Below are 25,282 nucleotides of genomic sequence, written 5' to 3'. Positions count from 1 at the left end.
CTGAAAGGCCAGGGTAAGAGAGTATTAATAACAAGGCAGATAAATGAGTTCACCTTAGCGGGTACTGAAGGGGATATGTGTTACTTAGACATATGACGTGTCCCACTATTGGGAATTCCACTAATCTGTCTTAAATAAAATGTAAATTTGTCAGCTACCTGAAGCCACTTCCTTATTCTTAAGAAATAAAACGTCCTGAAATGTTTTGAAATTTGTTTGGCAGAATAGATGCTTTTTCCATGTCTCTTCTTCACTGAGAAAAGAAAAAAAAACTCATAATATCTAGGAATAATGACACTGTCTTGTCTGGAACATGATTGGAAAAGTAGTTCCGAAGCTGCTGCCAAAAGATGTGTGTGTATATATATATAAAACAAATGATCCAAGATGCTTACATGCCTTGTGCAGGTATTAAAAGAATATATATATATATATATTCTTTTGTTTTATAGATGTTGCAATTCTTTAGGGCTTTACATACTCAGCCACTTCCTCCAATAAACAAGGCCTCTTTCATTTCTCCCTAGCTATTCTGGCCTTGCTCTTTAGAAGTCAACTGCAGAATATTTTCTTGTTAAATTTGGCAGTGACAGCAGGAAGGGAAGAATATTAATGTTTGTTAAAATGGAGAAACAAACAAACATGCCAAATAAAACTCAGTTGATCTCTTCAGCAAGATTTCAGAACTCTTGAAATAAAATTGAGAGGTATAGATATTTTCCTTTTAAAGGTCATTTTGACTTTCAGCCTATCTTACTTTACATAAAATGTAAGTTCAGAGCAGTTTTTAGTGACAGAACTAATGGTTAAATAGGCTTGTTAATTGACTTTTTAGGTCTCTGAACATCCAAAGGCCACATTTTATTTGGGCTAGCAATAATTGCTCATTTTTTCACACAATACTCACCCACTCTTGTAAAACTGAAGATGTGTCCTTGGGAGTGGGAAGAGGTCTTATTTGTTAATCCTTATAGGCTGGATTTTGTTTTCCCCTTCCCCAAGGACAGCTTGGCTTAAAGAATAGGTGCCCCAGTGGAGAAATCCAAAGATGCTTTTGCTCTGATCTCAGTGGAAACACTAAAATTAGGCCGGTTTGTTGTTGTTACTCTAACATATCATACCCTTTTTGAGTTCAAAACACAGAGAACAATGTATAAAATTCCTAGAGAGGAGTGAGGTTGAGAATATATTACAGGTGTTAAGCAAGTATTTTAAAGGAGGTTAAAGTAACCTGTGATTAACTTTTCAAGATGGCAAACTAACACCAGTATGACTGAAGAACTGATGTAAGAAAAATGAATACTTGTTTCTTCATGAGGACATATTTGATTCCTCACATTGAGGATACCTGCTTTAATTTTCCATTGTCCAAGTGGCCTTGCTGGTCATGATATCTGTGACCAAATCCAGTTTCTAAGCCATTTTAATTTGGCACTTACCCAAACTACATTTATTTGCTTCCCTAAGTAAAACAAGGTTATCCTTTAAGCAGAATATAGGTCTACTTAAGTTCTAAGTGGATTTAGACTAAGTGAAAAAATTTACTTTTAATGTTGACTAATCCACTGCAAAGGGCAATAGGGAGATGCAAAAATGAATAGAAGCATGCTGTTGTCCTCAGAGAGCTTATACGCCAGAAAGGGAGGAAGATTAGGGGTCCACCTAACCCATAAACATCTGGATGGATATTAGTGAACCGAAGCAAGGCAGCCCATAGGCAGTGAATAAGGGTGTGGGCAGATGGGGAAACCATGCAGAGGTCAAGAATATCAGTTGGCAAAAGAGCAGGCTTAAAAGTGGCACAGGAATCATCAGTTGAAGAGCTGCGGCATAAGGGACTATGTTTATTCTAAAAAATCTAGTCCCTTGAGGCTCAGCCCTGGCTGCATTAGAATTGGCTAGGATTAGGAAGAAGTATATACATGTCTGTAATTTACTTTAAAATGAATTTTAAAAAAAAAAACAACAACGTAGATTGATGTCTAGAAAGAGAGCTAGGTCTTTGGGGGGAAAATAGCAACTCCTGGTTCTTACTTTTAAAAAGTCACCACAAACTTAGTGTCTTAACACAATACAAATTTGTTATCTTATAATTCTGTAGGTTAAAAGCCCAACATGGGACTCACTGGGCTAAAATCAAGATGATTTCAGGGCCGCATTCCTTTCTGGAGGCTATAAGGGAAAATCTATTTCTTTAGCTTTTCCAGCTTCAAAGTCTGCCCACATTCGTTGGCTTGTGGCCACTCTTCTTCCTCTTCAAAGCCACCAGTGTTGCATTGCTCTGAGGGTTCCCGAAAGTCTCTACCCTTTCTTCTGTAATCACATCTCCGTCTGACTCCCATTCACTTTTAAGACTCCTTGTGATAATATTAAGCCATCTGGGTAATCCAGGATAATTTCCCTATTTTAAGGTCAGCTGATTAGTGATCCTAATTAGCCTTTGCTATATAATGTAACATATTCAGAAGTTCTAAAGATTTGGGACATGGACATCTTGGGGGCGCGTTATTCTACCTCCCACAAAAAGATTAATGGTTTCTTAAACAAGACACAAAGAAGTAAAAACCACAAAGGAAAAGATGGAAAAGTCCAATTGCGGTAAAATTCAGAACTTCATTAAAAGATACTATAAAAAGAATAAAAAGAGAAACCATGAACTAAAATAAGATACTATAGTATACTAATATGCAAAACACACAAAGAACTCCTATACATTCACAAAAGAGAAATATACAAAGAAAAATGGGCAAAAAATTAAATTAAATAGAAACTTCAGCAATGAGTTGAATTTTGGCCCATAAATATGAAAAGACATTCATTCTCTGTCGTACAACAATGAGACAAATAAGAGTTTTAAAAAATACCAGTTGGGCAATTTCTCATTAGAAACCAAGGTCACGAGAAAGCTGTGGTATGATATGTTTAGGGTACTGAAAGGAAAAACCTACCAGGCCAAACTTCTTTATCTAGCAAAAGAGTCCTCCAAAATTGAGGGAGTAGGGCTGTGCAACAGTGGCTCAGTGGCAGAATTCTCACCTGCCATGCCAGAGACCCGGGTTCAATTCCTGATGCCTGCCCATGCAAAAATAAAAAGAGACCAAAAAATGAGGGACTGTTTAAGATGTTCACAGATAAACAAAAACTGAGTTTGTCACTAAAACCCTGCCCTATAAGACTTGCGAAGGGGAATTCTTCATATTGAAAGGCAATGACAGGAGAAGGTGGCTTGGAGCAGTATGAAGAAGTGAAGAGCTTTAGTAAAAGAATTAAATGGGTAGATGCAGAGCCTAATCACACTGTATTCTCTATTTATAACTCTAATTTTTAATGCCTATAAAAGTTAGAGTATAATTGAATAAGAAATAATCATATTTACTAATACTGGACATGTAAAATGTATAGAGGTAATGCTGGACAAAAACCATATTACGAAGGGAAATGGACGAATTGGAAGTAGAGAGTGTGCATGCTATTGAAGTTAAGTTGGTATTCTTTTCAAAATAGTAGTTTATAGACTAGGTTGTGTAGTGAAAACCCAAGGATCACCACAAAGAAAGTATTTTAAAAATATGTACAAATGAAAATCAATTATACACAAAAGGAGGCTGCAATAAAGGGAAAGAGGGACAAGAAGATATGACATATAAAAAACAAAGGACAAAATGGCTGAAGTAAGTCCTGCCTTTACAGTAATAACACTGAATCTTAATGGATTAGTCTCACCAATCAAAAGACACAGATTAGCAGAATGGTTTAAAAAGGCCAATCCAACTACATGTGTTCACAGGAGATTCACCTTAGACACAAATAGGTTGAAAGTGAAAGGATGAAAAAGATAATCCAACCAAAAGAGAGCTGAGGTAGCTGTACTAACATCAGACAAAATAGACTTTAAGTCAAAAGATGTTTCAAGAGACAAAGGAGGGCACCATGTATTAATAAAAGGAGTGACCCACTAAGAAGAAATAATAATTGTAAATATTTATGTACCTAGCTACAGTGCCACACAAGATATGAGGTGAACACTGGCAAAACTGGAAGGGAGAAATAGACACCTCCTCAATAATAGTTGGAGATTTCAATACACCACTTTCATCAATAGCTAGGACATCTAGACAGAAGGTCAATACAGAGAACTTGGATAATATGATACTAACTGGATGTAACAGACATATAAAGAATACCACACTCCAAGTGAACAGGATGCACATTCTCCTCAAGTGCACGTAGATCATTCTCCAGGATAGTCAACAGGTTAGGTCATAAAGCAACTCTCAATTAATTTAAAAGATTGAAGGTGTACAAAGCATCTTCTCTGACCACAGTGGAATGAAGCTGGAAATCAATAACAGGTGGAGAATTGGAAAATCCATAAATATATGGAAGTTAAACAGCAACACACTCTTAATGTGTTAAAGAAATCACAAAGAGAATCTGTAGATATCTTGAGATGAATGAAATTGGGAGCACAACATACTAAAACTTATGGGATGCAACAAAGGCAGTGTTCAGAGGGAAATTTATAGCCCTAAGTGCTGACACTAAAAAAAAAGGGGAAGGGCAGGCGATGGTGGCTCAGCAGGCAGATTTCTCACCTGCCATACCAGAGACCCAGGTTCGATTCCCAGTGCCTGTCCATGCAAAAAGGAAAAAAGTAGAGAGTTCAAATCAAAGACCAAAGTGCATACCTGCAGGAACTGGAAAAGATCAATAAACCAAACTCAAAGCAAGCAGATGGAAGGAAATAACAAAGATTAGAGTAGAAATAAATGAAATAGAGAATTAAAAAGCAATAGAATTAACAAAACCTAAAGTTGGTTCTTTGAAAAGATCAATAAAATTGACAAAAGTTTAACTAGACTAACAGAAAAAAAATATGAGACAATGTGAATAATTAAAAGCTGAAATAAAAGGGAGGACATTACTACTGACCCACAGAAATGAAAAAGATCCTAAGAGTATACTATGACAACTATATGCCAACAAAGTAGACACCCTAGATGAAATGGCAAGTTCCTAGAAATACCAAATCACTACACTGACATGAGAAGAAATAGAAGATCTTAGTAGATCAATTACTAGTATAGATATTGAATTCAGTAATCAGAACCTCCTTGGGCAGGCCACTGTGGCTCAGTAGCAGAATTCTCGCCTGCCATGCCGGAGACCTGGGTTCAATTCCCAGTGCCTGCCCAGGCAAAACAAACAAACAAAAACAACCTCCCAACAAAGAAAAACCCAGAAACAGATGTTTCAAATGTGATTACTACCAGACGATCCAAGAAGAGTTAACACCAATCTTGCTCAAATGCTTCCAAAAAATTGAAGAGCAGTGAACACTACTTAATTCATTCTACGAGGCTAACATCACCCTAATACCAGAGTCAGATAAAGATACCACTAGAAAAGAACCACAGACCAATATCCCTTTTGAATGTGATGCAAAAATCCTCAACAAAATATTAACAAACTGAATCCAACAGCACATTAAAAGAATTATGCACCATGATCAAGTGGGATTTGTTCCAGCCATTCAAGGGTAGTTTAACATAAGAAAATCAATTAATGTTACAAGCTACATTAACAGAATGAAAGGCAAAAACCATATGATCATCTCCATTGATGCAGAAAAGGCACCTGACAAAATCCAGGACCACTTCTTGATTAAAAAAAAACAACACTTAGAACATTAGAAATAGAAAGAAACTTCCTCAACATGATAAAGGACGTATAAGAAAAAAACCACTGCTAACATCATAATCAATGGTGAAAGACTAAAAGCTTTCTGTCTAAGATCTGGAATAAGACAAGGATGTCCACTGTCACCACTGTTATTCATCATTGCACTGGAAGTTCCAGCCAGAGCAAATTAGGCAAGCAAAAGAGATTAAAGGCATCCAAAATTGGAAAGGAAGAAGTAAAATTTTCCTTATTTGTAGGCAAATGATCCTCTATATAGAAAGTCCAAAAAAATCTATAACAAAGCTCATAAACAAATTCAGCAAAGTGGTAGGGTTCAAGATCAACATTCAAAATCAGTAGCATTTGTATATACTAGTAATGAACAATCCAAGGGAAAAGTCAATTTACAGTTGAAACTAAAAGAATCAAATATCTGAAATAAATTTAACCAAGGATGTAAAAGACCAATACATGGAAAACTAAAAAAACATGGTAGGGGAAATCAAGGAAGATCTAAATACATAGAAGGACTTTCCATGCTCTTGGCTTGGAAGACTAAATATTGACAAAATATCATTTCTACCCAAAATGATTACAGATTCAACACATGCTTAGTCAAAATTCCAATAGCCTTATTTTCAGAAATAGCAAAGCATATCACCACACTCATTTGGAGGGGTAAGGGGCCCCAAATATCCAAAGTCATCTTGAAATAGAAAAACAAAGTTGGAAGACTCATACTTCCCAGCTGTTGTAGAACTTATTACAAATCTACAGTGGTCAAAACAGCATGGTTTTGGCATAAGGATAGATATATAGACCAATGAAATCAGATTGAGAGTTCAGATATAGACCCTCATATCTGTGGCCGATCAATTTTTGATAAGGCTCCAAGTCCACTCACTTTATAAAGAATAGACTCTCCAATAAATGGTACTGGGAGAACTGGGTATCCTAATGCAAAAGAATGAATGGGTCCCCTGTCTCATACCAAATGTAAAATTTAACTAAAATAGATTAAAGCTGAGCCCTGGCATCATGAGATTGAGAAAGACTTCTTGACTAGAAGGGGGAGGAGAAATGAAACAAAATAAAGTTTCAGTGGCTGAGAAACCTCAAACAGAATTGAGAAGTCATTCTGCAGGTTATTCTTGTGCATTATATAGACACCTCTTTTCAGTTTTTGGTGTATTGGAGTAGCTAGAGGGAAATGCCTGAAACTGTTGAACTGTAATCCAATAGCCTTGATTCTTGAAGATGAATGTGTAACTATATAGCTTTTATGGTGTGACCATGTGATATGAAAACCTTGTGACTGACATTCCCTTTATCCAGTGTATGGACAGATGAGTCAGAAAATAAAAACAATCAACCAATCAATAAAGTTGGGTTTGGAGGTATGAAATGTTTTGGGTGTTCTTTTTCACTTTCATTTTTATTGTTTTTGATGTAATGAAAATGTTAAAAATCTATTGTGATGATGGATGCACAACTATACGGTGATACTGTGAACCACTGATTATATACTTTAGATGATTATATGGTATGTGAATATATCAATAAAATTGCATTTAAAACGGATCAAAGATCTAAATATATGAATGAGGTCTATAAAACTCCTGGAAGAAAATGTAGAGAAGTATATTCAGGACCTTGTGTTAGGCAGTAGTTTCTTAGTCCTTACACCAAAAGCATGAGCAGAAAAAAAAAAAGATAAATGGGACCTTATAAAAATTAAAACTTTTATACATCAGAGGACTTCATCAAAAAAGTAAAAAGACAACCTTTTTTACTTTGGTAAAATGGGAGAAAATATTTGGAAACCACATATCTGATAAGTGTTTCATTTCCAGCATCTATAAAGAATTCCTACAATTCAACAACAAAATGACAAATAACTCAATAAAAAAAGATGCTCACAAGACTTAAATAGACATTTCTCCAAAGAAGATATAGGAATGGACGGAAGGCACATGTAAAGATGCTCAACATTAAGCCATTAAGGAAAAAGCAAATCAAAACCACAAGATACCACTTCACACCCACTAGAATGGCTACTGTTTCTTAAAAAAATGAAAAATTACAAATGTTGGAAAGCATGTGGAGAAATTCATCATTGTTGGGCATGTGAATGGTGTGGCCACTATGGAAAACAGTTTGGCAGTTCTTCAGAAAGTTATGTACAGAGTTACCGTATGACCCGGCAATCCTTCTTCTAGGTATATACCCAAAAGAATCGAAAGCAGGAACTCGAACAGGTATTTGCACATCAATATTAGAGCAGCATTATTCATAATTGCCAACAGGTGGAAGCACCTCAAGTGTCTGTCAACAGGTGAAGTAAAGTATGATATATAGACACAATGCAATTATTATGCAGTTGTGAAAAGGAACAAGGTTCTGATACGTGTCAACATGGATGAGCACTGAAGACATCGTGTTGAGTGACATAAGCTAGGCACTAATTTATTATCTCATGGAAATGAAATTACTAGAATAAGCAAATTCATAGAGTGAAAAACTAGAATACAGGCAACCAGAGGCTGGAGAGGGCTAATGAGTGGAGAGTTGAAGCTTAACTGATACAGAATTTCCATGGGGGATGATGGAGAAGTTGTGGTGATGAATGGTGGTGATGGGAGCACACCATCGTGAATGTATTTAACATGGTATTATATACCTGAATGTGAGTAAAGGGGCAGATTTTGGGCTGCATATATGTTACTAAAATAAAAACTAAATAAAAAAATACCAGGCTGGCAAATTTTTAAGTTTGACATCCAAGTATTGGCAAAGTTCGAGCAATAAGAACTCCTATCCACAGCTGATGGGAGAATAAGTTGACACAACACTTGGGAAAATAGTCTGGCTTTAGCTAGTAAAGTCACTGCAACTCAGCCTTGCCATCCAGCAATCCATTCCTGCATCTAGATGAATTCTCACATTCATGTTTAACGAGAAACAGAAATACAACTGTGTAGAGCAGAACTGTGTATCACAGCAAAGCCTAGAAGCAACCTCAGCATCCATGAACAGTGGAATGGATAAGTAAGCCCCATGTGGTCATTCGTGGAATATAAATTCATTAGAATTATGCACATCAACACAGATAAATCCTGAAGAACATAATATTGAATGAAAGAAGCTCTCAAAAGATCACCTACTGTATGGTTCTAGTTATATAAATTAAGTGCTAATCAGAATTGAACTACGTTTCTTTAGAAAAACAGACAGAGCATGGTGAGCACAAAAAATTCCAGATAAAGGTTCCCTCTTAGGGATGGCTGTGGAGGCACATGAAGGCTCCTGGGATGTGGCAATGTTCTATTTTCTGGTCTGGGTGTTAAGTACAGAGCTATTCATTTTGTTGTTTTAAGTTGGACATACATGTTTTCACCTACTCTAGTCTTAGTTTGCTATATTTTACAATTTTTTAATGTTTCCTAATAGACTTAGAACTAAGGCCATTTTCTAAAAACTAACTGGTTTTAAATTATAAAGGGAAGGTTCTGATAAAAACAAGGGATTGCACATAAAAACCAATACATGGATATAATGTAGATTTATTGTAAACAATTCAAACTGTAAGGAAGTATGCTTAATAAAACGTAAGAATTTTCCTTATCGTTCTCATTTACTTCCCCTGAGGGAATTCACAGCTGTAACTTCTCTGAGTGTATCTTCCCAGATTCCTCTCTCTCTCTCTCCTTCCTCATAGGGTGAATAGATGTGGGAAGGTATTGTACCTGCTGTTTTGAGTTAACTTTTCAGAATACAGGAACTTTTTCTGGGAATTGAACCCAGGTCTCCGGCATGGCAGGCGAGCCACCGTCGCACCGCCCAGAATACAGGAACATTTAACAGTACAAATGGAGGTGGCATTTTCAGTCATCGATATCTCATATTCAGTATCTTGTTTACTAAATTCATCTAAAATGTTCTCATTGCTCTCATCACTTTCCTCCTAAGTAGGAGGCAACCCACTTCTCCAGCTGGGCTCAGGCTGAGGGCTCTGGACTTGAGGTGAGCCCTTGAGGCACAATTCACTAAGAATTCTGGCTGAAAATACCAGGAATGTATTCCTTCCCTTGGGAATGTAGGCCCTCATCGCAGTGGGAGAGAGGTTGAGGGGCCATGTGTGTGTGTGTGTGTGTGTGTGTGTGTGTGTGTGAGCCGTGGGGGGGGGGACCGTGTGTCTGTGTGTGTGGGAGCCGTGTGTGTGTGTGTGTGTGTGTGGTAGGGAGGCTTTCCTGGCTGGCTCTCCCTGATGGTGAACAGTGCTCTGACATCTGCCCAATCCAGGCAGCCACCAGCCAAGAGGAGCCTCTGCCTGGCCGAGGGAATAGGGGGGCCTGAGCGGCTCTATTTTGTTCCTTGCTGTCTTGGAGTTTACACACCGGGGGGAGGAGGTGGGGGGCTGACTAACCCCGAGGTGGCTTCTTTGAAACAAACGCTGCATTCCAGTAGTGTTCCCTTCCTGTCACCTTGTTCTCTGGTGCAGAATGCTAGTGCGTTAACAGGTGTCTGATAATAAAATCCATAATAATTAACATTTGTGGAGCAATTTATAGATCAGTAAGGGCTTCCACAAGACTTTACTTAATTCCCACATCAACCCTACAAGGTCTATATTATTATCTCAGTTTAAAAAAGATTAAATTAAAGCTAAGGAAGGTTAAATGACTTGCCCAACTTGCCCAACAACTCTCAAGTCCAGAAATTGGGCTGCAGGTTTCGTACTGTGATCAAAATATAAGTTTAAGGATAAAGGATGATTTGTTGTGAGCATGCCATTCATGTCCATTGCCATTGCAGATTTGTACATTAACTATGAGAAACTTGTGGCAAATGGCAGTGATGGCTCTTCAGGAAGGGGCAGCTATTTCTAATGCACAATATCTCACCATTTGGGCTCATGGCAGGGTTGCCAGCCTCTTATGCCTTTGGTTTCCCACTCACCAAGACAACCAGTGCTCGTGGGCAGCATCCCCCTTCTGCTCAGCATCTGCTGAAGCTGTAGTGTTGAGATGAGGGCAAGAGGAGCACGAAGGAAAAACCCTTCTGAGGTTTGCAGGATTTATCAAGGATACTGAAGTGTGACTCCACCATGATCAATGCAGAAAACATGATGGGGCTTCTGAGCGCACAGCAGAGGACGCTAGAAAGCACAGGTTGACCTAATTGTGAAGTATTTGCTCTTCACATGTGAAAGCCATCATTCTCAGGTCATTTGGATTTTACAATAAAATGAAGGGCAGTTGGGCGGGCATAGTGGCTCAGCAGGCAGTATTCTTGCCTGCCATGCTGGAGACCTGGGTTTGATTCCTGGTGCCTGCTTGTGCAAAAAAAAAAAAAAAAAAGAAGGGAAGTTGATACAGAAGCTGCTAGCAGGCCACAAGTGAGGCAAGAGAATGGAAAACGTATAGGCACAAATGTTAACTTGTATTTGAGATGAGACTGCATTGCTTATGAAGGTACTCTTGAGTCTTGATATTCACTGTTGTATCACTATGGGGCAAGCTCTGTGGAGCATCTGATTCTTTAGCCTAAAAGAAAGCCATCTTCTATACCAAACTGATAAGCATGGCTCTTTTTTTTTAAGTGCTTGGCGAACATATCAGTTAGAATCCTTTGAGCCACAAAGGTAGAAAACTCAACTGAAAGTGTGTGAAACAATAAGGAACATGCATTATCTCTCAGGACAGAGGTAGGGAAGTTCTAGGATTGCCTAGTTCAGTGACTAGAATCATTTTTTTTCTCCTCTGCCATCTTCATCTTGTGTGTTTGTTTGCTAGTGGTTACAAAATGACTGCAGCAGTTTGAGCAATCATATCCTCATCCAACCCTTCAAGCCAGAATATCCAAAGACTAGAAGAGTCAGCATTCACTTTCTGGTGTCGTTTTATAAGAAGAAAAACATTCTCAGGGCTCCCAGTAGGCTTCCCTTCATGTCTCACTGGCTAGAATCATATCAAGTGCACTTCCTAAGCCCATCCCTGGCAAGAAGAATGAAATTATCAGAGCTTGCTTAGCCTAATCACGATTGACTCCAGGCCTAAAGAGGGTCCCATCTCCGTAAAGCACATCTTCTCCTGATCATCTGAACTAAAATCAGGGTTTTGTTAGAAAGGGAGAATGGAGTGGGAAGGGCAACCAACAGGGTTTATCATCATGAGATTGTTTGGTTTCACTGTTTCTCCTTGTAGGCTCCGCCAATATAAATGACCGAAGCATGCTCGGAAAGCGTGACAGTGAAATGGCTGTTATTGTGCAGGACACGGAGATGGTCCCTTCGGTGATGGATGGAAGAGAGTACAAAGCTGGCCGGTTTGCCCAGGAACTTCGGCTCCAGTGCTTTAGGTCAGCCTTCCAGAGCTGGGCCTCTCTTCCCTCAGTTTCCCTGTAGTAGGCTCTGAAATCCAAGGCCCAACCTCTTGCTTTCTGCACATATTTCTTTTCCAGGTTCTTCTTTGTCTGAAACAACATTTAGCAAAATATAGTGTGCATGCCACTCATAGTATGCAAAATGACTTTATGTTGTAGACAAAGTCATTCATTTTGGTAGTTTTTATTATTTTAATATGTAATAGAAAAAACTAGCATTTTAAAACTCATTAATTGATTTTAGGGCCAGGCCCATCAAACCATCTAGAGTCTAAGTTTTTTAAAGTGAGTACATTTTAAAAAATTAAAATATTTCTGTAGAACAAGGAAATAATAAAAATGATGATTAAAGGAATGTAATATTTAAATGTGGGAACTTTGGTTCTGAGATTTAAGATAAATGGAAGATATCAAAGATACCTGATTTTCCTCAAGAAGACATCTGTTTTGAACAAATCTGTGGTCAAGCAGAGAGAACACTGGACTGTGCAGAAGCAGGGTCTGTGAGACCCTAAATGAGCCCTTCATTTGATAAAGCTTTACTGAAAACTTCCAGCTGCCTCCCCTACCCTCCTGCCCCCTTCCCTACAGCAGAATGATCTTTCTAGAACCTACCACCTCTGCTTCTTGCTCTCTAATGGCTTCTAAGCTCAGTAAAATCCTTATCAACCTAATCTCGGCTCCTTTCACTCTCCCACCTCCTTTCACTGTGTCCCCACCACTTTCCCATTTCTGGGCCTTTGCCACAATTTTATGATTCTAGAACTATATTTTACCCTGTTGTGATTTCAGGGTGCCTTTCGCAGTGAGCTGCAGCAAATTTCCCTGAGTGAGAGTTAAGGGTGATGCTTTAAGCTATTTGCGGGAAGGCATTACACAAATACACAGTGCAGCACTGTTGTTTTAATTCTTTTGTAAATTAATAATCCTGTTTGGAAACCGGCCCACTTGCAGACAGGGCATAGGTGCTCGTCACTCCTTGCAGATGCAGGCAGCCACTTCCTTTGTACCAAATGGGCCAGACTCAGGCTTTTGAGAAGAAAGATAAACTTTAGTTGCAGAGACGATCATGCTGCTCTCTCTGCTCAAGTTGCTCAGAAATCCAGTCCTCAAAATCTGAGTGTTGGTCACTGCCTCCTAACAATTCTGATTGTTGTATTTATTGCCTGTGTGACAAATTGGTTTGCCAGTAAGAATTTTTTCAACCATTGATATTTCAGTTAGATTCTAATGTTAATTTGCTTTGTTCATCAGGGGAGAATTTAAAATTAGTCCCCTGCTGATCAACTATTGAGCTACTGCAGCATATATAAGGGGACGAATATTTCCTTATGTTAACTGGAAATATCCATCATATCTTCTCAGTTCCATGAGAAATTAAGTATTCTTTTGAAATGTTGGGCTTCTTTGTAGCTTTTTTTTTAATATATACATGGGTAGGCACTGGGAACCGAACCCGGGTCCTCGGGCATGGGAGGCAAGCATTCTTGCCTGCTGAGCCAGGAAGTGGACTGCCCTTCTTTGTAACTTTTAAAATATATAATAATTGTAGAAGCAGAGGGTTCTAGTTATAAAATAATGTATTTTTACTTTAGAAAATTGGGCAAACTCAGAAAAATAGTAAGAAAATTAAATTCATTTGTAACCCGCCACTCAGGGCTAACAATTTCAATATTTGATGATTATCATTCAACTTTTTTGTATAAATACGTAATTCCATTTTGAAATATATGTATATACAATATTAATAACAGTATTTCTTTTTTAAAAACAAAATTAGGATTTTGTAGTTCTACATCGTCCTTTATTATTTAAATAATATGTTATACTCATCTTCCAACATCATGTACTATTCTATTCTGTGTAATGCCTGCATTGTATTCAATCATATGTGCATACCATACTTCTTTTAGCTAATGCTAATACTGCACATTGTCGAGCAGATTTTTCATGTTCTAAGAAATGGGTATGTTCGAGAATAATATCTTGTTCACCTTCTTAATTGTTTAACTAAATCCTAAGTACAGAATTTCTAGGCAAAACAATGCGTGCAGCTTCCTTTGCCCTCCAACATCTTGTTTTGCTAGCAGTGTTTTAGAGGGCTTATTCCTCTTTACTCATACTGAGTTCTAGGATTTCATTTAACCTTTGCCAATTTGTTGGATTTTAAAAGGTGTTTCATATTTAACTTGCACATTTGAGGGTTTTTTTTTAAATATGTTTGTTAGCCACATGTAATCATTCTTTTGTAAATTGTCTCGCTTGTTCGTGTCCTTTGCCTTTTCTGATGGAATGTTTAATTTCTTTAGTGATTTATAAATACTTTCAGTATCTCAGGTGCTAATTTTTTTTTCAAATTTGGTTTATCAATTGCCTTTTAAGCATATTTTGGGGAAACTTTTAAATTATTATTAACTACATCTGTCAGTTTTTCTTTATATTTTCCCTCCTTTAGAAAAACTTCCCCAGCTCCAGATAAAATGTTTACTTATATTTTCTTCTAGCACTTGTCCGAATTTACTTTTTTTTTACATGTAACATCTACAATGTATTTTAGTGTAAGAACTGAGATAGGGGTTTTAATTTTCTTTTTCTTTTTTCCAAATAGCCAATTGATCCAAAAGTGTATGATGTACAAGACTCTTTGCCTCTTTAATCTGCAATACCCCTTTGTGATACACTGAATTCTCATATATAGTCAGACGTATTTCTGGTCTCTCTATTATGTTCTGTTAAAAGTCTGTTTGATTGCATGCCAGTTTGATACCAGTTTAATTACTCTAGCTATGCATTTCAATATTTGGGAGGCTTCCTGCCATGCAATTTCCTGCAATTAGTTTTCTTTTTCAGAATAATATTGGCTATTCTTAAATGTTCATTCTTCCACATGAACTTCAGAATTATTTGGTCAAATTCTCTCAAATTCTCATTAGTTTTTTTTTCATTGGGATTGCAATGGGTTTATAGATTAGTGTAAAAAGAATTGACTTTTTACAATATTGAGCTATCCTGTTGAAGAGAGAGAGATATAGACTTCAATTTATTCAAAAGTTTTTGTTTTTCAATAAAGCTGTAGAGTTTTCTTTTTTTGTTTTGTTTTGTTTTATTGTTGTTCTTCAGTAAGTCATTAGAATCTTTGGTTGTTTTTATGCTGGTTCTTTATATTTCATGCTAAGCTTATTCATAAGTGCTTTATCATTACTAAGAAATGTCAAATTGTCTTAAAGACACAATTGTCCTTGAACAATTATTTTCACTTTGCCCCAATGGCAAATTCAAATAATATATTTAACAGCACCACAAAAACCTTGTGTCAATTTCAGCCTCTTTTTTATTAGGAAATGTTCCCAAAGATAAATATTATAGCCTAGAGCACAGCCATTTTCTCAGTAAAAAAAAAATGCATCTTCAATCCATTTTCCATCTGGGCTATTTTTGTGTCGAAATAGAGAGGCACATTTCAATGTGAAATCAATTCTAAATAGAGACAGAATCAGCCATCAGGGTACAGCACTGAATGTCACAACTATGTGCTGAACAGTTCATTAAGTCCTAGAAAATTATCCAAACTTTACAGATGTAACCACCACTCAATAGAAACCATTATCTGCACAAGTAGAGCTCCGAATCATTTAAAATGATAGATATGCATAATGGAAAGAACAGAAACAATTCTTTCCAGTTTTCCCATTGTCCCACTTCTTGTAGCTAAATAGTTACCATTATCTACTTTAACATAAAATCAAGTTTTCTTCCAAATCTTAGTTCCTCAAAAGAAAAACAAGAGTACATCATATTATTATCTATTGTGTATTTTACTATAAAGTTCTTAAATTAAAATACTCACAGAGAAAATAACTTATTGCTAAATTTTTTTTATAGTGACATTTAAATTCTTCTTCTACAAATAAGCCATTAGCTGATGATTTGATGGACACAGCCTTACCTCTTATCCTAATTTAAAAGCAAAGTCACAGAGATAGTCTTTCTGCTCAGTTTCAGCTGGTTGGATCTGACTCAAATGAAAGACTTTTTATAAGTGACTTATTGTCATAATTTGCATCATCCTTCAAATTTAGTGCAATAAAATTTTGCTTTGGATTTCAGTGAGCAGCCAGAATCAATGCACGTACATCATCCCCTAAACCTTTTTTTTTTTTAAGTTCCCGCAAAGTCCGAAGGAGGCATTATTTGAAGTAGCAATAAAATTTTGAGGTCATAAAACTAAGAATCCTAGTGTGTCCATGTGCGAAATCCATTTATTTTAAAAAGTTTTTATATAATGAATAAATGCTGATTAAAGCTAAAATGAGATGCCCTCTTTCCCTGTAAGTTGGCTAAGCTTTTCCAGGAGTTGATAATGTTGGAAATGACTGGGGAGAATGTGCATGGTTAATGAGCACATGTGTTCAGCCTTTCTTGGAGATAAATTTTGCATATTCTTCAGCCCAAGAATTTTAATTCTAAAGTTATCCTAATGAAATAATCGCAGAAATTCACAAAATTATTATATAATGAACAAATTATGTTCATTGTAGCATTGTGCATGCTAATTAAAAAATTGGAAACCACCCAAAAGTCCATAATAAACTAATTGGTTAAATAAAGCTCACATGATGGGAAATTGTGCAACCATTAAAAAATGATCATGTAAATCTATGCTTATTTAAATGCAAAGAAGGCAGCAGTAGAATGCTCTCCAAGCTGCTAAATCCAGTCATCAGTTCTCATTTTTCATTCTGCTCCACCTGTCAAGCTCAAATTGGATACAGCGCTTCTTCATGTGGTCCCAGGATATCACGTCCTCTTTTTGTTCCCCAGCCTCTCTCAGTGCTTCTCTTGTCCTTTGAATGTTTCCTCCTCCTCTCCCCACTGGTAGGGTATACCAGGTCCTCTCCTCTGTCTACACTCACTCCTTGGTCAATGTGTTAAAAGCCGGATGGCTTTATGAGCAGAGCTGTGAGGACAATTCTCAGATTTACATCTCCAACCAAGCCTTCTCTCCCAAACTCCTGATTCATTTATCCAAAGCCTGCTCAATGTTGCCAATTGTATATTTAATAAATGTCTCGATAGGTGTGGATGAAGCATCTTAGTTTCAATGACGTCCTTTGATTTCTTTAAAAAATAATTGACTTGTCTGTTTGAGTGCCTGAATTATGTTACCATTGGAAACAATGTTTGCACAAACTGCTGCATCACAGTTACTCAATTTGGAGGGCGCTTGTGTTTCAGGGTTGTCCTTGGCTATATTTCTGACTCAGGTGAAGATATTCGGGATCCAGTGAGTGACAAATTCTTCAAGGAAGTGTGGATTTCAACGGCAGCTAAAAATGCTACAATTTATGACAAGGTGAGGTCCATATTTCCCCTCACTTTTTTTGGGTCTGATCTCACCACCACAAGGCTATCATTATTTCTACATTTTCTTGGTACAGCATATTCTTAATAAGTGTTAAGACCCAACACACCTGCAAAGCTAAAATAATATATCTCTTTAAAAACATTGGGAAAAAATAACAGAATCAGAAAGCACCATGGATTATAATTTGGAACGGGCTTCTCTGCCTTCTCATCTCTCGCCCAATGCAGGAGTTCCCCGGGAGCATCTCTGGCACACAGTCCCCAGGCTGTGAACACAACTCATGTCACAGAGAAGAGAGGCAGATGGAATAAAAAATGAGCGAGACCTGAGTTCAAACCCCAGCTCACTCCATTTCTTGTGCTATAACTTTGTGTATTGTGACTTGGTTTCCTGAACCTTCTTTCCTTCTGTGAAGGACGTCTGTTAGGGAGGTATGAGGATAAAGAATAGTGTATGGAAGGTATTAAGCACATAGTGTGAAATGGTGTTGCTCCTTATGATGAGGTGTGTTAATAATGCAACACTTCCTCTGTTGGACAGTTCTCACTTTAGAAAGGTATTCTCAAGCCAGCTCCATTTGCTATGGAGGCCAAGGAGTCTCCTGATAAGTTCTGTCCATTGGTAATGATAAAAGTGCATCAGAATTAAGAGTTGTCTGAGAGTGGAACAGGTTACCCCATGAAGAAAAGCTTCCCATCAAAGAAAATATTCAAGCTGAGATTCATTGCGTATGCATGAGAAATTGGGTCAGACTAGACACTTCTTCATTACTTCCAGCATCTGTTGCAGCATGGACACGTCATCATTCCTGGTGACTCGTGGCGGCTGTCTACATGGCCTGCTTAATACAGAGAATTTAAGGCCATGAACCAAAAGGTCATTTGCATGGAGTCTTTTAAAATGTGATTTTATAAAAGCAGTGTAGAGCTTTGACTGGATACTGGATTGGGGTGAGGAGAAGCTATAAAAGACATTTGGGAGAGTATTGGAATAAATTTGAATATAGGGCACATTTTAAATGACATTATGGAATTAATTTTCTTAGGTAGGATAATAGTATCGTGGTTATTATGTAGGTACCTTCAGGGGTGAAGTGTTATGATGTCCGAAACTCATTTTCACAGCAGCATAAGAAGTATTATATAATGACAATTGATAATTAAGTGTAGGTACAGGTATGAATATTTCTAAATAAGAAGTTAGAGAAGATATAAAATGTGATTTTACTCTTAGACCTAAACCTCTAGTGAAATTAGGGGATCATTATGATCCCCAAATTAACCTTAATGTGGCATAATATCCAGGGAGATTCCTTACGAGAAGCTTGACTTTATCCTGGGGTAATAGCTTACATTAAGCATAAAGAAAGATCTAGCTATGATTTCAAAAATAGAACCAAATCTAGCAGTCTCTCTGTAGCAAGTAAGAGAAGTGACTCTTAAATCAGGTTTGTATTGGGACATAAAACTAGTATGTGTCATAAAACAAAGATTTCGTCTATTGGAATGAGTATTTTCCATAGAGGGGATGTGCTTTCTTTTAAATGGACTTCTCAGTTTCCAATCTGTGTTTTGATCAGGTGTTCCGGTGCCTTCCAAATGACGAAGTACACAATTTAGTTCAGCTACGAGACTTTATAAACAAGCCTGTATTAGCGAAGGAGGATCCCAGCAGAGCTGAGGAGGAACTGAAAAGGATCCGTGGGTTCTTGGTGCAGTTCCCCTTGTACTTCTTGTCGGAAGAAAACCTACTGCCTTCTGTTGGAACCAAAGAGGCCATTGTGCCCATGGAGGTTTGGACTTAAGAAGAGTTAAACTCTTCCACAGCTCAGGACCTTCCATCCTGAAGACCATACTCCACACAGCGACTTTCTGAGACCCCCTGGGCAAAGCCAGGTCCAGTGCACTCTCATGTCCAATCCCTGGATCCTTTCAGGAAAGTGACAAGGACTGGACAGGCTGGGAAGGGATGTACTTCTATGGATGCCGAACCCCAGCAGGGCTTCCTAATTCTTCCTGCCTCTCCTCACAACAAAGGGACTGCGCCCTGTTGGGAGGCTTGTGCTCAACAACTGAAACACTTACTTAGATCCCACAATCAAAATGCATTGCCTTTGCTAACAAGAACTTACCTGTCATTGTGTGTCTGAAGCTCCTTCTTCTCTGACCCTCATTTGTGCAGCACTTGTCTGCTGGGCTGGCCCCCCTCTTATATCCCTTTACAGGCATTGTTTGAGATACTGTTTACCTCTAGAAGATGTTGTGATGCTGCTTTGCAGTTACCTGGGCGCCCGACCCGTGGGGTCCTGAAATAGTAGCATTCAGCCAACAGAGCGCTTGGTCGTTATTTCTTTTTTAGTGACTGAAAGGACAGGGAAGATTTTGGTCTTCCCAGTAGCCCATATTAGACACCTCTGATAACATCTATCTTGACACCTCAGAGCTACAGGAAGGAATTAAATTCAGTTATTGAGGCAGAGATTATATGGTCCCCAAAGGCACTGACACGATGTGTCCTTGTGATAAGGCTCACAAATTCGATCCAATTTGAAAACATGTAATATATTTGATTGATTTCCCAGCAACCAGATAAAGCCCAAAGACAGTGCACACAGCCTTCACAAGCCTCCAAGGAGCAGCAGGGATCTGGTCTGAGAAGAAAAGAAAATTCCTAATACTCCTATAAAATTACCTGTCTGATTGACAGGTAATTTTACAGGTTTACATTTCAGAACCAAACCAATGAATGCAATTTGTCTTTTAAGGAAATCAGTGGCTGTATAAACTTCTATCAAGTTCATAAGTATGAGTCTAACTTTACTGGACATCCAGGCCTCTGGTTACATTTTCTTCTTTAAGAAGAATGAATTGGTCCCAACTTAGGTGTATTTTCATTTGCATTATTAAATACACATTAACATTGCACAGGGCTTCTGAAGATGTTAGGATACTTATTAATTCACATGCTCTGTGAATTATTCTGAAAGCCCTATTTTTCCTTTTCAGATGCTAGTGTGCCCTTTCTAACACTGAAGCTCTGATTTCACTAAGTGGTACTACACCTACAGCCCAAAGAGCTAATGTGGATTTCCAAAAGGCCTGTGCCCCAAAAACCTGGTGTAGGTATAATGATTGCAGATGTCTGTGGAGCACCTGGACAGAATCCCATTAGGTTGTGCTTCAAAGAAATGAGGACCCAATCCCTGTTTTCCTGGAGCCAATAGTTTAGTTGAGAAGATGAAACGAGAGTATGAAGTTAGGGATATGGAAGAAGATAATAGCAGAGAAAGGCAGTGTCATCCGAGAAAGTATTTCATGGGCAGAGACCATTTCACAAATGAGGCGGCACTGAATAACCAACAACGGGAATGAATATACTTTTATGAATAAACTATTTAGCATGTGACTGAAGAGAGTGAGATGACCACACTCTTGAACAGCTGTAAATAAGGTGTTGCTATTTATTCAGAAGTTTAGATTGGCATGTAAAGTATTGGATGTTGCGGAATGCCCCAGGACTTTTATTTTATATGTAAATATTTTTTAAACCATAGGACAGTCAGCAAACTGGCTCTTGATTTCATGCATGTTCCCATAAAACCATGAAAAAATAAAAGCTAGAAAGAGCTTTTTCAGTCACTTATTCCAATCTTTTCCCCATTTCATAGAGGAGGAAACTGAGGCTAAGAATGGTTGAAGGACTTAGCTAAATCCACCCAACCTATAGATACTACAACTGGGTGGAATGAGGAAATTGCTGCAGTCCATTATCAACCTCTCCTTTCACATCATCATTGCTCAGAAATAAGGAGATGCAATGAACATATTTCAGACAGGATAGGTAAGCTATTTTAAACTCTACGCTATCTGTGTATGTGTTTGTCTGTCTTCCCCTACCAAAAGCTAGGTTCTAAGGGAACAAGGACTTCCGAGGTCTTGTTTATGGTGTATGTGTCCCCTCAGTCTGGAGCCTGGCCTGGCACATTCTTATATGCTGGAATGTGTATGTGTATGGAATGCTAATGGAGGAGAAGCCAATGGTGGGGAAAATGTACCGAGTCCGACAAGAAATCGGTGTTTTTGGTGGCAAGTTGCTTTTCTGTGGCATCCTCTTAAAGACAAGATACCCTCTGCAAAGAGGAGAGGTTACAAGATTTACTTGGAGGAAATTTGTGGAAAATTCAGTGCAACAACTGCCTATTTTGCAATAGCAGCTTATACACTGATGAAGGGGGGTGGACACAGGATGTGTTGTAGGGCCTGATTACACTGTCATTGTCAGACACCATTATTACCTAATAGAATTTTTTTAAAAATTACCTTTAACATTGAAATAGCCAATATGAACTTTACAATGCAAATAATTCAAAGCCTTGAAAAGCTATTATGAATCTGGTCATCATTTCAAGTGGACTGCAATCTATTGAAATGCCTATAAATGCTATACCTTACACCCCGGTAATCTCTGTCATGATTTTTGTTTTCAAAACAGAAACATTCTATTATTACAAGAAATGAGAGTAGAACATAGTCTGCTCTGCCCCACAACTCCCCCTTCAGTGTGATGTTATTAATTCTCTGCAGCAACAAATTACAGAGAGGCTTGGAGAACTGGGCATTAGATGAGTGTGTGTCGTATTATAAAACACAATATTGATTTTTTAAAAAATCACAAGCAGGAAACCTTAATCTGTAGCTATTCAAAGTATGGAAAGTTCATCCGTTCTGTAAGACCTTGAAAAATTGTAATACATCACGTTTTAATAGAATTCCAGATGAAAACAACAAGCTAAGAAGTCATTTTGGAGGTGTAAGACTGTAAATAGAGTAGATTTTATAGAGAGACTGAAGAGCCTTCATTTCTCTTTGCTTCTCTTTATTCTTTGTCCCTTCAACCTCTGACTCCAATCAGCAGCTCATTATGGAAACCATTTAAAGGAAATAGGTACCATAATATGATTACTAATGGCAATTTAATTCACTTGCGAGATATTACTGGCTTTTATTTAAGGTTAGAAGGATCCATTAAAGGAATCAACATTTATATTGCCTAAAGTTTTCAAAGATTATTTTATTTTTCTTTTATATACATTTTGTAATTTCTTAAAACAAAAAGCATAAATCAAAGGAGAAATAAAAATTGTCACATTACTCATTTTTTATTAAGAAACTTTATCTTTAGAGCAGTTTTAGGCTTAGAGCAAAATTGCACAGAAAGTACAAAGAGTTCCCATATACCTTCCCACATACACATCACTATTCATTTTAAACTTTTATGTTTTATAGTCAGAGACAAGGAGAGCAATCCAAGCGAAATGCAGGCTTAATTACTCTTTCCTATTTCCATGCTGCTATAATTCTTCACTTTTTTCTAGATAAGTGCACTTCAGTGAATGTCATCCTAGTTTTGTTTGTTTCATGCTGGAAAATATAGCATCCTGCCCTGCTAATCTATATTCCACTCGGATTCTTAACAGAAAATTGTCTAGACCCACAGTACTGATTTTCTTCTAAATCATTTTTAAAAGTCGTACCAAAGTGTGGCAGCTGGAGCTCATGCATCTCTGGCACAGAAAGCAAATACTTGGTAAGAAACATCCATTCTGGAAAGACCACAGGCTCCTAACCTCACCTCTAGGGCAGCAGTTGGCAATCCAAGTCTCAGCCTTGTATTTTGTAAATAGCGGTTTTATTAGAACACAGCCATGCTCACCAGTTTACGTGCTTTCTTACTCTAACAGACCATATAACCTGCAAAGTCTAAAATATTTGCTGTCTTTAAGGAAAAGCTTGCTGACCTCTGCTCTAGAGGGGGCCGAGAATATCCAGAGTACTTTGCCTGAACAATTTGGGGAAGTTTTAGTATCCTTCATAAGCAGGGGTTTTCAAATCTCTTGTGTTCAGAGGCCAAAAGAAAGCCCAACATTGTACAGTTGATTTATTCTGACATAGCCAAGTCCTTTCAGGAATGAAAAATCACATGGTTTTTGGTTCTGGAAATAGATGTGGTCAGCCAAAGCCGGCTGCCCCCAGCCAAGCGCTCACACACAAGCATGAATGGGAATGTTTGTGACCAAAGTTTTATGCAAATGAGATTGGATGGATGTTAAGTATTTGTATTCAGAATGAAAATTGTGAAATCAAGAAACTCATTCCCCTGAATTTTCCTTCTGTGAAGCACTAGAAATGATATGTATATTAATTCTTTGCTTCATGATCAGTTCTTTCTATACCTGTTTTTTTTTAAATGTAAATATTCATTAATTAAACAATTGAAACTTTGAAATCAGCAGTGTCCCTGTATTTTCAAGTTAGATTCCTCATTCTGCATTTTGGGGATTTAGAGACAGTACACGGTATGTCTGAAATAGAGACAGAAATGAGCTCCTCTGGACACCTACTCTGCTTGCAAGTGATGGGCCCAATCAAGGTCAACTACAAAGTCACAGCATCCCCTGCCCGGCCCAGCCCTCTCCCCTCTGAGGTGCGATGATATAGTAATAAGGCAAGTTTCTTTTTGTGGCATTCTATAAGCACAGACTGAGCAGGCCCAGCACAGGTGCTGAGGTGCATTGGTGAACCAGTCATGCCAGGTTTTACACCTTTGTGGGGCTTACATTTTAGTGAGCAGAGAGTGCAAAGCTATTTCTGGTCTCAAAACAAGAAAATGCTGAAGTAAGAGGCGTTTATATGTATGTGTGCCGATTTGAAGCTATTATGTACCCCCCCAAAACCATGTCCTTTAATCCTCATTCAATATTGCTGGGTGGGATCTTTTTTATTGTTTCCATGGAGATGTAACCCACCCAATTGTGGGTGGTAACTTTTGATTAGATGGTTTCCATGGAGATGTGTCTCTACCCATTCAAGGTGGGGTTGCTTACTGGAACCCATTAAGAGGGAACCGGTTTAGAAAAAGCTTTAGAGCTGAGAGAGCTCACACAGCCAGAGACCATTGGAGATGCAAAAGGAAAATGCTCCCAGGGAAGCCTTATGAAATGGGAAGCCAGGAGAGAAAGCCACGTGCCTTCCCAGCTGACAGAAGTGTTCTGGACACGTGGGCCTTTCCTGAACACCTTAGTTTAGACATTTTCATAGCCTTAAAACTGTACACTTGTAACTTAATAAATTCCCTTTTTAAAAGCCTTTTGGGCGGGCCGCGGTGGCTCAGCGGGCAAAAGTGCTTGCCTGCTATGCCGGAGGACCTCGGTTCGATTCCTGGCCCCAGCCCATGTAACAAATATGGAGAAACAGAATACAATAAAAAACAAGAAAATGTTTAAAAAAAAAAAAAAAAAAGCCTTTTTGTTTCTGGTATATTACATTCCAGCAGCTTACAAACTAAACAGTATGCATGCATTGGAATTTTCCCAAGCAGGGGAGAATAGCAAAGACTAGTGTAGGATAAATGCTCTTCCTGAAGGCACCAGAGTAGAGGCAGAAAATAATATTGCCATTATTACCAGTACTGATAGTAATAATAATAGCTAATAGTGTCCTTTTTTGGCGGGGGGGGGGGTGTCAGGGCCTCTTCCAAGCACTTCCCCTGCATTAGCTTGTTCAGAAGCTCTGTAACCCGTGCTCTGCAGCCAGAGGAGCCAAATAAACTCCAGCACTCTGGAGGTGGTCATGGACCTGTGACTTCCTGCCACCCCCTTTTCAATCCCTGGAGCCTTACATACCACCCCTAGATGCATGAGGGTAAGGTGTGGAAATCGCTGGCAAGTACCCATGGGAAAAGCATGGACTTCAACATTAAACAGAAGTCACCTAAAAGCTCTGCCCTGTCACTAGCTCCTTGAGCAAATGAACCTCTGAGATCACAAACACATGGTCATAAGGCCTTGCTTGT

At 38.1% G+C, this 25,282-nt stretch overlaps 1 protein-coding gene across 10 annotated transcripts in view; it reads left to right on the top strand.

Moving 5' to 3' along the window:
* Window positions 1-23,716, top strand: part of PLD1 (phospholipase D1) — a 231,700-nt gene extending 207,984 nt beyond the window's left edge. For all 10 annotated transcript variants that reach the window (XM_077161036.1, XM_077161038.1, XM_077161035.1 and 7 more), the window contains 3 exons: window positions 11,889-12,042; window positions 17,302-17,419; window positions 19,011-23,716. In XM_077161036.1, the coding sequence (XP_077017151.1) occupies window positions 11,889-12,042; window positions 17,302-17,419; window positions 19,011-19,235 (497 nt within the window). In that variant the 3' untranslated portion in view covers window positions 19,236-23,716. The remainder of the gene's footprint in view (window positions 1-11,888; window positions 12,043-17,301; window positions 17,420-19,010) is intronic.
* Window positions 23,717-25,282: the final 1,566 nt, after the last annotated feature.

The sequence above is a fragment of the Tamandua tetradactyla genome, chromosome 5 (assembly GCF_023851605.1).
Source record: "Tamandua tetradactyla isolate mTamTet1 chromosome 5, mTamTet1.pri, whole genome shotgun sequence".
NCBI lineage: Eukaryota > Metazoa > Chordata > Mammalia > Pilosa > Myrmecophagidae > Tamandua > Tamandua tetradactyla.
This window is presented reverse-complemented; position numbering and strand designations above follow the sequence as displayed.